Source organism: Hyaena hyaena, unplaced genomic scaffold (genome assembly GCF_003009895.1).
Source record: "Hyaena hyaena isolate Hyena2069 unplaced genomic scaffold, ASM300989v1 scaffold_78, whole genome shotgun sequence".
Classification (NCBI taxonomy): Eukaryota; Metazoa; Chordata; class Mammalia; order Carnivora; family Hyaenidae; genus Hyaena; species Hyaena hyaena.
Genome location: NW_024080710.1, coordinates 1134977 through 1149874, shown reverse-complemented (window position 1 = coordinate 1149874; position 14898 = coordinate 1134977). Strand labels below are relative to the sequence as shown.

The window sequence follows — 14898 nt, the reverse complement described above, 5'->3', positions numbered from 1 at the left end:
CTGCTTGCTCCTCCGGAGGGCACCACAGTGACCGCCTCCGCTGGAAAGCCCATGTCACGAGAGAGCAACAGAGTACTACATGGCAAGAGGCCTAACAACAGTCGTCCAGTGACCCAGCAATCCCAAAGAAACATTTGCGCACCAGGATACACACGGTAGCACATTTACACTGTGGAAAAAGTGGGTGCTACCTATGCATCCATAAAGACAAGGACTGAACAAACCATCCCATTTCTTCAATTCAGCACAAGCTGGTGGGTCTGCACCCTAGCTCTGCACACATTAACTGTGTGATCCCTGGCACACCACTTTACCTCTTTGAACCTCAGTTTAACATCTTAAATTGGGAATAATACTACTGATCATATAGGGTTATATAAAGGTTAAATCAGTTAATGCCTGTAAAGTGCTTACAACAGTGCCAGATAGCTTGTTAAAGAATATAGAATATCAAATAACCATTAAAACCATTTTTGAAAAATATTTAAAAACCTGGAATAATACTCATAAGAAGTCTTTTTAAAAAAACAAATTATAAAATCACCCCAAATCACACACGGATAGTAGGTAGACTGGTCATGGTGGCCACTACTCAATATCCATCCCTCCTCTCTCTCCTTCCTAACAGAACCACCATTTTGTTAGGTATCCTCCCTTCCTTCCCACACATGTACTTGATGGGACTGACAACTGCCTGGCTGTGGCGAGAAGGGAGAAGCAGGCACCCTGGTTCATCCACAGCAGTCAGGACAGTACCCCCTGGTGATGCTCACTTCTTCCACTCAGGGCCTGGTTAAGACTGGTTCACTCAGGGTAAGGAAGGACTTCCATTCTAGGCTAGGGCAGAGTTTCCTCTTTTGGTCGTTCCTACCAACTGGGCAGTTGGGTTACAGTGCAAGGGGACCTGATGACTACAAGAACTGGCTGTAGGACAAAACTGAAGTCCCTGATCACATCACTGAGCTGCTGATCATGCTGTGTCTACCGCCCACTTCCTCTGGAGGTTCTTAGGTGTATTACACATATTGTGAACATCTGACTCAACGTAAGGTTTCCCTTACTTGAAGTAAAAATATCCTGATACACTGCACACTGCAGGTAACTGACTACCTGTGCACCATCCTGCCCTTTCCCCGTTACAGTGGATAAAGTGTCCCTTTTCTTGTCTGATCAATCCCTTTGCCTGTACTTACCTCTCACTCATTCTGGGGCAGAGTCACTGCCACTCCCTCCTCCTCCTAAGTTTTTATGCCCCAAAAGGATGCTGAATATCTGATGCTTGATGCACACTGCATATACTTTCCCCATGCTAACTCATTAATTCCCAGAGTTGTAATTTCTCCCTTTACATTGATGCCATCAAATCTAGGTCTCCACCCCAGATCTCCTTCCTGAAATCCAAAGTACCATACTCTTAAATATCTAATTGCTGGCTGACTTATATGTCCCCACAGCACCACATCATTCTTCCCTACATCGCCCTCCTCCCATGTTTCTAAACCCAATGGAAAGAACTGTCACCCACTGTCCAGGTGTCCAAATTAGAAATACATGCTTCATCAATGATCTGTCCCTCTTGTTCTCCACCGTACCCAACCTATGCTGACTTCATGCCATGTCTACCTCCTAAATTCCTCTGAAAAGCACCCTTCTCTCTTTCTACATTGTTAATGCTCCAGTTCTGGCCACTATCACCTCTTACCTAGGTTACTACACTTTTTAGCACCGTCATTTCAAAAAGGCAAAATCTGAATGTCTCATCCCTTTGCTTGAACGCCTTCAATGTTTACCCACTGCTCTTGAATAATCTACATACTTTAAACTGGCCTATCAGACCACAAGGATCTGACCTTTGCTCACCTCTTCAGCCTCACCTCTCTCACTGCCCCCACCCCAACATCTGCCTCTGTGATTCAGCACTCCATCTGCCAGCACTGTCTTCAGTTTCTACAAAGTACATACTCCCCTGATCTCTCGACCTTCCCCTTGTCCCTTCTTACCCTCTTATCTTAACTGCCATCTACTTGTGCTTTAACCCTGAGCTTTTCCAGGGTCTTCCTCTTCCCCTCTAGATAGGTTAAGGATCCTTCCGTGGTTATCCACACTAGGGTAGGACCCCATACTAACCCTACCATAACACACATCACTCTTACTGTAAGTGTGTATTATATCTTTCCTAAGCTCCTTGAGGGTAGGAGTAGCCTCTTCTTCAAATGATCTCAATGACTGGACCACAGGAGATGATGTATATTGGCCTTTTTAAATGAAAACCTTTTCTTAAAGTTGTTAGAAAATACACTGAAATGTTAAAAGAGATGATTTCTGAGTTAGGGAATCATGAGTCATTTCTATTTTCTTGCTACAGCTCTGTAAATAATTCCTGAACTTAAAAAAAAAAATTTGTGAGTTACTCAGAGTAAATCATACAGTGCTTGATGTATTAAAAATAATCTTCTGCACAATTCAAAAATACCTGTAAGTCCTAATAGAAAAACAAGCTATAACCGAAATGAGGTTTAACCTTATATTCCAATGTGACAAAATGCCTCCATCCACTTCTAAATCCTCTCACCCTTCGGCTACAGTCACTGCCTTTGCTCCTCTGCTCTATATTAAGGGCTCAAGAAGTCAGAGGCTATAACACTCTCTGACACTTCTCACTGAATTCCCAAGCCAGAATCTGCTCCTCACTAGGAGCAGGTCCCATGCAGGATCTGAAGCTCCCTGGGGAGGGCATGACTTTGCTCTGGCCTCTTCCATGGCTATATTCTTTTCTAAAAAGATTAAATGCACCAGCTTCTTAATATCCTCCAAGGGGAACAAGAGTTATCATCAATATGCACTTAGCAAGGATTAAGAAACAACCAACCAAACCTCTTTAAAATATTCACAAACTCACTTTCAGATAAGCATGAATATATATACACACTGTATTCAGTTACACAGCATTTTTTCTTTTTATCACATGCTTTCTGCAAACAGCTACATTGATGACTCACACTTTGTCATTTAAGGCCAATATTTTATTCTAGCTAAACATCTATCTGGCATTACTATACCCTTTAATCTCTGCTATTCTCCCTCTATCAGAAGACTATGGAGATTTTCACACTGAGTGGAAATCTAGGAGCAGACCTAGATTGTTCCTGAACCACAGAAGGGGCAATCAAATCCATTAACAGTCACATCAACTGAACCATCCTTTTCCAACCCTCAATATCAGGGAGATGAGCATTAGAAAAGGCTAAATGTACTAGAAGATTAGCATCAATTACCAAACTGGCTAAAATTCCTTTCATCTTTGATTATCATTGATTATCTAATGAGTTTAGGACAAGCCAATAGCTCCAACAGTCAAATACTTCAACCTACAGGATGGAAATCTGCTACACACTGGCTAGAATTTATCAGGAATTACAAAGTAAAACATTTACCTTTGAAAGTTCATTAATTTTTTCAGGCCATTTATTTGTTACCAGAAATTTATAAAATGATATCCAGGACTTTAAGTATTAACTGAAGTTTGAAAGGTAAATAATTTCTCTTCATCATGAAATTCAGGGGCCTATCATTATAATAGGAATGGCCATGGGAAGAGAAGGTAGTATGTACACATGATGACCTGAGATAGATTTTCACAACTGCATGTAATCAGCTTCTCCCTCTTTTAAAACCAAACACACATGCCAAATACATTTAAAAAAACAAAACCAAAAGAACTTTACCATTAAGCTTCTTCTTGGCATCCCAGAGACTTACACTGTTTCAATGATCATGGACCATAAAACTGCAACGCAAAGACCATCTCAGATCAGGACCCCCAAGTCTACAGCTTGCAGGGGTTCAGAGAAAATGTAAATGGCCAAGGAAGCAATGTCAGCTCATGCAGAACTTCATGTGACCATTTACAGAGAAGAATTCCATCTTTACAGAGGTGGACATGTTATATAATTGTGAGGAAAATGTGGCACAATTTGGTCTGGCACGTGGAAGTGGAGGGACTGAGCTCCCCAGTACACCTTTTCATAAAGAGCCCGGTGGTTCGGTTGATACACAACTGCATCCTGGGAAGCCACTTCTACCAATACCATTTTAATAAAGACAATCTGGGCTACAGTCCAACATGCCACACTATTTCATTATGAAACAGAGGATATGGGCATTGATGGTTAAGTGATTACAGCTGCTGCTCTCTGTTAGCCCTGATTTCACTCCTCATTGGACTGCCATGACTCCGGAGAGCATGTTTTAATTTTTAGATCAAAACTACACTGCAGGGATGACTTGAGTTTTCCTAGGCCCAGCGTATCAGACTCCACACAAGTTTCATGATAATAGGAAGGGAAGGACAGATAAGAGATGGGAAATAAGAAAATCCCAGATATCATTTAAGGAAAGAAAGACAAGTCTTAGAAACCATCTGGGGCAGCTCAGGGCATTCCAGGTTTCCAAAAAGAAACAAACAAACAAAAATCACCCATGTAGACATGCAGAGCCAAGCCAATCAAAGACCTTATTAAGAACACAGAAAGCACTTTTTAATATGTATAAACTGACACTCATAGAGAAGAAAACACTAACTGTTCATTTTCAACTGTAACTTTTCCCTTAGGCTGGAGTGTTTTCATGTTTCCAAGCAAAATATGTAATAGAACTCTAATATTTGAAGGAAGACCTCTGCTTCAGTACAACTTCCAGGTAATAATAACAACAAAACATTTAGGATTTAAAATCTCCAAATGATTTTTTCCTTTATGTCATATAAATATTCCTAAAATATTCTAAAACTTCAAGAATCTCTCATGAGAAGACTGATCTGTTACATTAATATGGAAGAGTAAGGAATAAAAATAAAGCACTACTGAGCACTACTGAAGATTAAAAAAAAAAGTTCTTTACTCAAGAGTTTATGGTTTACATTTGGCTCCCTACTAAACACTTCTCTGGGGATAAACCAGAGTGCAGGACAGTAACTTCCTGCAGTTGCTGACTTCAAGCACACTGACACTATGTTAAAGTGGTTTATCTATACCATGGAATACTACATGGCAATGAGAAACAATGAAATCTGGCCATGTGTAGCAACATGGATGGACCTTGAGGGTGTTATGCTGAGCGAAATAAGTCAGGCAGAGAAGGACAAATATCATATGTGTGCACGTATAGGAGGATTAGGAGGAACTTAACAGAGGACCAAGGGGGAGAAGAAGGGCGGAAATGGTGGGGGAAAGGGAGAGAGGCAAACCATGAGAGACTCTTGAATGCTGACAAAAACTGAGGACTGATGGATGTGGGGGGGAGGGGGGGATGGGCATGGAGGAGGACACTTGTGGGGATGAGCACTGGGTGTTATGTGGAAACTAATTTGACAATAAACTATTTGTAAAAAAATAAATAAATAAATAGTAAGCTATTAAAAAATAAATAAATAAATAAATAAATAAAGGTATCTCCAAACCCTATTTAGCAAACGTCTGAGGTTTCTACAACATAACCGTTTGTTAGATATCTCACTATTGTTGTTACTCTTTAGATAAACCTATTCAAATACTAGGAGCTCTCAGATTATTTGGGCTCAGGAATAAATACCCTACATAATTTACCTAGTATTAGTTTTACCAATACTAATGGACATAGAGTCAGTTTATAGCTTCAATATGGAAATAAATGTTCACTGTATTTCAAGGTAAAATATTTCAGTCCCAACATACTGAACTAACAGTTGAAATGCTTATTCTTTCAGAATACCAAAGCTTTAATAGTTCATTTAAATTCCTAAAGAGACTAAAGACTGCAATCTAAACATAATTTTCTATCATTTTAGGCAGTCATTTAGGTTTTGGCTTTAGAATTGATATAAAATTCTTGAAGACAAGGAGAGGGAGAAGAAAGCATAGTGAGCAGACAAGTAATTTCATCTAAGAAAAAAAAAAGCCCTATCTATAAATGCTATCGAGCATACTGATTATAAAAGAAATTCGGGAGAATGGCTTCTCCAAAGCTCCAACCTTCCCCATGAATAGACTTTGCACTTACTGTAATGCTCACCTGGTCTCCTGCCAGAACAAATATTTTAATGTAAAATTTAATAAATGGAACTAAGGTATTATGCCCAATTTAAAATTCCATATTGTGTAAACTATCGATATTAACATAATTGAGTTTGTAAACAATCCATTTGTAGAAGCTAACCTTAGACACTGTATTGACCCAAAATATCTAGTGGGGCTCATCTGCAAAATGAAGCATCAATGCCTGGAATTCATTAAAAGTGTTACATGTTTAATTTCTCCTGCCCTACAGCTCCATTGTCTCGTAAAAATTTTCCTTTGATGTCCCCCACTAAAAGAATTAAAGGAATATTGTAATTGAAATGTCATCAATAATTCACAAGACCCTCCTCCACAGCAATACATCTGATGAAATATTAATTGAGCTCCACAGACTGACAGTCTGCAGAGGAGCACTTGCCTGTAATTTGAACCACGAGTCCTGATCTTGCTGTAGCTCAGACCTGCCAAGAAGGCAATTATCTGGATGGTCTTGCCCAATCCCATTTCGTCTCCCAGAATTCCTCCTGCCTGCTGGCAGTGCAATTCCCACAGCCACCTAACACCTGTCTGCTGGTACCTACAACAACAAACACCAACAAAAAAGAGAAAATGGCAAATGGTGGATAATACAGATCATAACAGAAAGTGCTCATGAATTAATCATTTGGCTAGGTTCTAGTACCAGTCAGAGAAACATGCCGGATGTGTGTTTTACATGAGTATTATATTTATAAGGTCATACATTTTTGATTACCTAGGCATAAAATCACAAATTTTTCTTTATAGAACATGTTAACACATTTCTAATTAAACTGATAGATGAGGTAATTAGGGATGATTTCATTTCTTTTTCAACATTAGAAATAGCTTAGTAAAGAAGCATAAATTTATTGCCTTTTATTATCTTTCTGGGAAAAAATCTTACATATCTTTAGTTATATAAAGTTTCAATAATTTTTCAATGAAAAAGAGGCATTAACATTTACTTTTTCTATCTCAACAGCATCAAAAAGCAAGACAGAGAACACCACAATTTACAGCATATACTGTTGAAAAGTCACTTGACGATTATACTATCTTTTTATAGGAAAATTTTAATTGAATTTTAAGGCCATAAACAAGTCTGAATAAAAGCGCTGCTCACAAAATTAGTACATGACAGATGATTCTGTCATATTATTAGTAGATGCAAAAAAGAACAGTTTAAAGACTCAACAAGCAAAACATCTTTTTAATATTTTAAAGCAGAACGTGATTCAGGGAGTTTGTCATAAATACAAAAAGATCAGAGCTATTAAAATTTTAAATAAGGAGTACAAGACAAAGAGAAATAATATGTTCCCCTCTTAAAAATAGTTGGTATTTTCCTTTCTCCACTAGGGGCATAATTTATAATCTAAAAATGAAGCTTAAAAAAGGAATAATGCCAAGAGGCATTTTTGAGAGTAAAGGAAAGAAAACATCATGAAATGGTATGCAACTTATATACCAAGTTTAAAAAAAAATCTAAGGCAAAAAACACTTAAAGGACAATGAAATCTAACGGGTTTTTCCCCCCAAAGAAAATATCAAGGCTGATAAGCATTCCACCTACTCATGGTTTTGGGGCACCTGGGTGGCTCAGTTGGTTGAGTGTCTGACTCTTGATTTTGGTTCAGGTCATGATCTCATAGTGGCTCGTGAGATGGATCCCTGCATCAGGCTCTGCACTATCAGCAAAGAGCTTAGGATTCTCTGCCCCTCCCCTGCTTATATACGCATGCATGTGCACTCTCTTTCTCTCTCTCAAAATAAATAAACTTAAGAAAAAAATGATACAGTTGGTTTTGTTGTTGGTTTACTGGGCCAACATTTTAGTCTAGTATGTGATCCATCTACCTAGAATCTCACTGTGAACTCCAGTCCTTGCTGAACTAGTTTTATATAATCTCTTATTCCCCCCAGTAGTTTGCAAATCAATTCCAAAAGTGTAACTCTAGCTGTTGCCGTTACTATGATATTAGGAAGACTTTGAATAAGAATGCTGCTGCTCATTAAGTTTGTTAATATATACACTGAATATGTCCTCTGAAGAAGAGGATTAAAAATCAAACCATAGTATGGGGCACCTGGGTGGCTCAGTCGGTTAAGTGTTCAACTTCGGCTCAGGTCATGATCTCAGTGTTTGTGGGTTCGAGCCCCCGTCGGGCTCTGTGCTGACAGCTAGCTCAGAGCCTGGAGCTTGTTTTGGATTCTGTATCTCCCTCTCTCTCTCTGACTCTCCCCTGCTCATGCTGTCTCTCCCTCTCTATCTGACCCTCCCCTGCTCACGCTCTCTCTCTCATAAATAAATAAAACATTAAAAAAAATTTTTTTTTAAATCAAACCATAAAGTCTAGTATGGATAAAAGGACAGAAGATCCAGGAAGAAGGACAAGTTCTATTAACACACGGTATGTAATCAGAGAATGATGGCTACTGACTCCTTAAGAAGCCAACTGCAGGGAAGGCAACAGGCCAGATGGTTTGGATACAGCCTCACAACCATCCTGCATCAAGATGATCAACCCATTTTATAGTTAGGAAATGAAAGCGCACAGAGGTTAAATAACTTGCCAAAAGTCACACTGCTGGGGGGAAAAAAATGAGCAAGCCAGAACTGAAATCCAGAATCTCTCCTTCCAAAGTGATGCTACTCAGGAGATAATCTTGACCAGCAGTTCTCAATGGGGAGTTATTTTGTTACCTAGGGGACATTTGGCAATTCCTAGAGTCATTTTTGGTTGTTAAAATTGGTAAAGTACAATTGTTATCTAGTGGGTAGAGTCCAGAAATGCTGTTCAACATCCTACAATGCACAAAATAATTCTTACAAGGAATTTTTCTGCCCAAAGTGTCAGTTGTACTCAGGAGGAGAAACCCTGATTTAGGCTAAAAGGTGGTTGTGAACCAGCTCCACTGGACCAATTTCAGCTGTGGATAAACATGTAGTTCAGGGGTGCCAGGGTGGCTCAGTTGGTTAAGCTTCCGATTCTTCATTTCAGCTCAGGACTGAGACCCAAGTCAGGCTCCATGCTGAGCAGAGAGCCTGCTTGGTCTTCTCTCCTCGTGCCTGCCTGCCTCTCTCTCTCTCTCTCTCAATAGAAAAAAAAGATGTAATTCAAAAAGCTCTCCCAAAAAACTGCCGTACAATCAGAATCACTAAATACTAATAAACCTCCTCTTACTGAGGTGCAGAACAACTGAGACCAGCTCCTCCAGGCAGAGCAGGGACCAAAATCTCCCAGGGATCATTCTAGTGTTTCACCTCTAAACTACTCAGCCTCCCTCCAACAAGGGTACAACACCTCTCTTTGTTTGGGGCCAATCACCTTAAGGCAGGAAAAAATCTAAAGAACACTTGAGAAGTCATGAAAGGAATAAAAAGTGGTGACGGGCATGGTATCCCAAAGAGAGTTTGCGGGGGGAGGGGGGCATTAAGACAGCTGCATCCTATGTGACCCAGGAGAGGCAGTAATAGTGTGCCCGGTGTTTCCTAATCTACAAATGTTATCTCCAAGGGCATTTGAATAGCATATGTTTATAAAATGACTAACACTAAATAAACGGTTTAAGGAAAAGTCTCTATTAGGCGGCCCTGTGAGTCCTACCAGGACTTTCTACAAAGGCTCTCAGACTGTACCTCAGACTGCACCCACACGCTGGCTGGTAAGCATATATCTCTGGCTGAGGAGTTAGGGGTTCTGGTTTCAGCAGGGCCACTGACAGACTTAGGTTTTGCTGCTTTCACTTCCTCATAAAAACTGTAAACAATTACACACTTCAAATGAAAGCAAGTTAATAGAATTCTGTTCAGAACTTTAAAAAAGCATATAAAACTTAGTCCTTCAGAAAAAACTAAATATTTTTTACAAGCTATTATACAATAGTAAAAAATAACTATACTGTGCTTCCCCCATGAGACTGGAGTATCACAAAATAACCACAAATAATTGGTTTCTCTTGGCACGTCACACTAACCCAAGATTGCATTTGCTAGTGTGGCTAAAAGTAAGGTCAGAAGATTGAAGTTTGTCATTTGATTGCTAAATTATACAGACGAATGCATTTGCTGGGCAAACTTTCAAAACAGAATTTTAAAACCTAAACATGATCTTGCAGAAAATAGCACTTAAATAGATAATTGTACCTTCTGATTCCCTTGTGTACAACTATACCATGTTAATTTAATTCCACAGAGGGCAATAAATACAGCAAAAATATATCTACAGCTTAAAATTAAACTGGCCTGACTAAAACTTAATCATAAAAGAAAAATGGAGACGTATCAATTACATTAATTTTTTTTCATACAGAAGAAAAGGAACAGAAGTTTAATAACACTTATGAAATATTTAAAAAACTGTTTTTGAGAAATGAACACAAAATACTTTCCAGAAATGTGCAATTATGACTAATTAAAACAGGGGAGTCTTGGTGGCTCAGTTAAGCGTCCGACTCTTGGTTTTGGCTCAGGTGATAATGTCACCGTTCATGAGTTCAAGCCCCACATGGGGCTCTGTACTAATGGTATGGAATCTGTTTAGGATTCTCTCCCCCCAATTTCTCTGCCCATACCTCAACTTGCTCTCTCTCTCTCAGAAATAAATAAACTTTAAAATTTTTTTAATGTTTTATTTATTTCTGAGAGAGAGAGAGAGAGCATGAGCAGGGGAGGGTCAGAGAGAGAGGGAGATATCGAATCTGAAGCAGGCTCCAGGCTCTGAGCAAGCTGTTAGCACAGAGCCCAACGCAGGGCTTGAGCCCACGATCCATGAGATCATGACCTGAACCGAAGTCAGATGCTCAACCAACTGAGCCACCCAGGTGCCCCTAAACCTTAAAAAAAATTTTTTTTAAACACTAAGACAAGCAAACATGCACATACATTAACTACTACAGAGTTAAGAGTCAATACACTGAATCCTATATACTCACAGTAATCGAAGTTTGGCTCTATTAACTGTGAAATTTCTGTAACAGAAAATCTCACACTTATACAAAAATGCACACTCAACTTGACTCTTGAGGATATCTGCCAACTCCCTTACTACACATGTAGAAGTATCCTTCTTTGTTAAATCAATTTAATTTATAATCTGGGTATTCCTTTTGCTTGTACAACACTGATACTATTTGGCCTGTTACTAAGAAGCAATCACTTTAGAGCCAATAAAAAAAAGTTGTCAATAAATGCTGTCTTTATAAACTCTTCCATTTCATTTGGGAGAAGCAATAAACAAAGAAGCCACCATTCTGGACTATAAAATGATTCATCTGCAAAAATTACTAGAGGGATTCAGGTTTGAATCTCCACACGGGTCTTCTTCAGTCCAGTTAGGACAACCCAATCAAGACACTTCACATCTCTAGGATTTCAGCTTTCCCATATATTTAGTGGGATAAAATAACTACTCCTAACTCCTTCTACCCACCTTCCCCTCATAGAGATAAAAATTAAAACTGTAAGACCTTTGAGAGAAAATATAAAAAGGATGTTATTTTAACATAGAGATCTTACACAAGTTTAAGGCATGGTTGACAGGTGAATCTGTGAAGGAGATTAAGCATAACTGTCTCAAAGAAATAAGTTCACATCCTGCACCCAACTACCAAGTGATGCTACTAGACAGAAAGCTATTTAATGGTTTCACTTCTTCTATGCATTGAAGAAGCCTTCCTAAAGTATCTTGTTAAGTAAATCCCAGGGGTGATGAGACTAAAAATGTGCCTCAGTATTTACATTCATCATAGGAGACTGGCCCAGGCCAGGCAGGCTACAGGCACACATTTACCACACAGCTCCCAGTTATCTGGAACACTTGGCCACTTCACACACGAAACACAGTCTCACATAGCAACTTAATGCTAAAGGTGTTTGCCTATATCTTCTCTTTTGACATTAGAACAACATCTACATAAAATATTTAGAGGCACATTTGGTCAGCTCACAAGTATTATACCCTTAGGTACAATATAAAACACTCATATACTACTCTCAATAGTTTTATTTCTACACAGAAGTTAAAAAAAAAAAAAAAACCACCCCAATATTGACTTTAGTATACATTTCTTCTTAATTTGACTTAAGAAATTAGAGATTTGGTCCCTTAAATTTACTAAGAACAAAAAAAAATAATTTGATGGAGATGGCTTTTAAATGCATCGCTTTTAGGCTGCGGAGACAGGTCCACATAGACTCACCAGCTTACAAACATGCCCAATGCGCACATTAGTCAATTTATTATCATCTACTTTCAATGAGCAGCACGTGGTTAAAATTTCATTTAATGGTATCTGTATCTGCAATAAATTGTTGCAAGAACGTTAAGGGCCCACAGGTAACTACTGTGTAATTCCTAAAATATTAATTTGTACACGATGGCTTGATGACAGACATAAAGGAAAGAATACACAGCACATACTTAAAAAGCTTTTTGAACAGAAAACCCGGGATTTTAAAATCGTCAAATTCGGCATCGCTCTCCTCAGAATCGCCTTCAAGCTTCAGACACTTCTCTTTGTCCCGCAGCCTCAGATTATTCCATCTCCTACCGTGAAAATAAAAATCATATTTCCATTATTTTGGTTACAAGACAGATTAAAATATAGTTCTAGATAATGCTCAAGAAAAAGGGGGAAATCAGAATGGTCTTTTAGCTTTCTGCTACCATCATTACCCAAAACACTGCTATTTTTTAAAAAAAGATTCTCTTTTCCTTCCTTCTCAATACTTATTTGAATTATTATGGCTGCTTTAAAAATATTTCTGGAAGGTTTCATTTCATTATCAAAACTACTTGTTCCTCTCCTGGCATACCCTAAGGGGAAATTTCTCTGCTAGTTCCCAAGATATATGAACTAATTCTGGAAGTGACTCAGTGAAAATTTCAAAATAACTAAGTATCTCCATAATGACAGTGTAACAAAAAATAGATTTTGTTTATAATTACTATTTCTGTGCCAAAGGTATGATAGTCATAGCATAAAACATATTCTGAACTTTGCAAATTTCTGGTCAAAATTGCTTATATTAGATTAACATATGAGGGGGCATCAACAATTATAACTGACAACTTAGAAAAAAGGTATTCACTAAATAAAATCTAAATTATAAATTAAGTAATATGATGCTTTTCAGATACAAAATGATTATTTATATTTCAGAAGGGTGATGCCATGTATGTATAACAGAAGAAATGTCAAAAGATCTGAAAGTCTCTTTTTAAGTGTTTATTTTGAGAGAGGAAGAGAGAACACACGTGCACACGGGGCAGGGGCAGAAAGAAAATCCAAGCAGGCTCCACGCTGTCAGCGCAGAGTTCGATCTCATGAACCATGAGATCACAACCTGAGCTGAAATCAAGAGTTGAGGCTTAGGGGCATCTGGGTGGCTCAGTTGGTAGAGTAGCCGACTTCGGCTCAGGTCACGATCTCACATCTCATGGGTTCAAGCCCCGCATTGGGTTTTGTGCTGACAGCCCAGAGCCCAGAGCCTGGAGCCTACTTCAGATTCTGTCTCCCTCTCTCTGTCCCTCCCCTACTCACACTGTGTGTGTCTCTCTCTCAAAAATAAACATTGAAAATTAAAAAAAAAAAAGAGAGAGTGTTGGATGCTTAACCAACTGAGCCACCAGGCGCCCCCTAAATAAATATCTGGAAGTCTTAACATCAAGACTGTTGGGAAAATGCAGCCATGTAACTAGACTAATTCTGCATCCATATAACTATGATGAACAGTGGTGTCATGAATTTAAAAATATATATACAAACGTCAAAAGCCTCACATTCTACTCACTTTCAAAATAAAAGAATGACCTTGCTCAGCATGCATGCAGCTCACAATGAGAATTTCACAAAATGGTGGAAACAGGATAAAGCAATACAGAAATGCCTTCAAAGTAAAAAACTCACAGGAAGGGGATGAAAATAGCAACATACATAAGAAGACACATCCACCAATGATTATGGAAGAATACTAAGAGAATATGTGAGGAAAAGTAAATAAGAAAGTGGAAGAATAATATCACACATACTGCCCAGTTAAATCAATGTTGTTTTCCATTATCAATTAGTACATGAGGCCACATACATGAGTGGCAGGCAATCCCATCCAGGCAGCTACTGGAGGACCTTCAAGTACATTCTCTGATAAACTCTTGCCTTGTTGAGAATGTTAACTCTTCAAAGTAACAAAATGGCTACCTGAGGTTTAACTGTGATTAATAAGAACAAGCTGATGATCTGAAACTCCTTCTCAGGGCACTAAGAGTACGTATAAATAAGCACTATTGGTAATTTCCAGAGGAGAATGGCAAATTTAAGAGGCAGTTTACAGCCAAGCCTAATAATAGTCATATAACCATGAAGTTTAATACGTGATAGTCTTTTTTTTTAAATATTTTTATTTATTTCTAGGAGAGAGAGAGAGAGAGACAGCATGAGCAGGGGACGGTCAGAGAGAGAGGGAGACACAGACTCTGAAATAGGCTTCAGGCTCTGAGCTGGCAGTCAGCACAGAGCCCGACGCGGGGCTCAAACCCACGAACCGCGAGATCATGACCCAAGCGAAAGTCGGACACTTAACCGACTAAGCCACCCAGGCGCCCCCGTGATAGTCTTTTCATACAAAAATTGTAATGACCTTTTTGTGCTTTAACTTCTAAAGGCAATCTTTTCCTCTCTTTTATTTTTCTTCCTTAAAAATTATCTCCATGCAACTGATGAAATGAAGTACCTCTCAGTGTCTATAATTGTCTTTGCTCTTCTTCTGAGTTTTCTGTTATCTACAAATTTAGTTAAATGCAATGGTATAAGCACGTGATCT

At 38.7% G+C, this 14898-nt stretch overlaps 1 protein-coding gene across 5 annotated transcripts in view; it reads right to left on the bottom strand.

The window, feature by feature from the left end:
- The window catches only part of ERCC6 (ERCC excision repair 6, chromatin remodeling factor), a 77141-nt gene that overhangs the window by 32756 nt on the left and 29487 nt on the right, over positions 1 to 14898 (bottom strand). For 4 of the 5 annotated variants that reach the window (XM_039233693.1, XM_039233697.1, XM_039233695.1 and 1 more), the window contains exons 6-7: positions 12497 to 12622; positions 6472 to 6630 (exon numbers count right to left, since the gene is read on the bottom strand). In XM_039233693.1, coding sequence (XP_039089624.1) covers positions 6472 to 6630; positions 12497 to 12622 — 285 coding nt within the window. The remainder of the gene's footprint in view (positions 1 to 6471; positions 6631 to 12496; positions 12623 to 14898) is intronic. The other variant, XM_039233696.1, reaches the window with a different exon arrangement.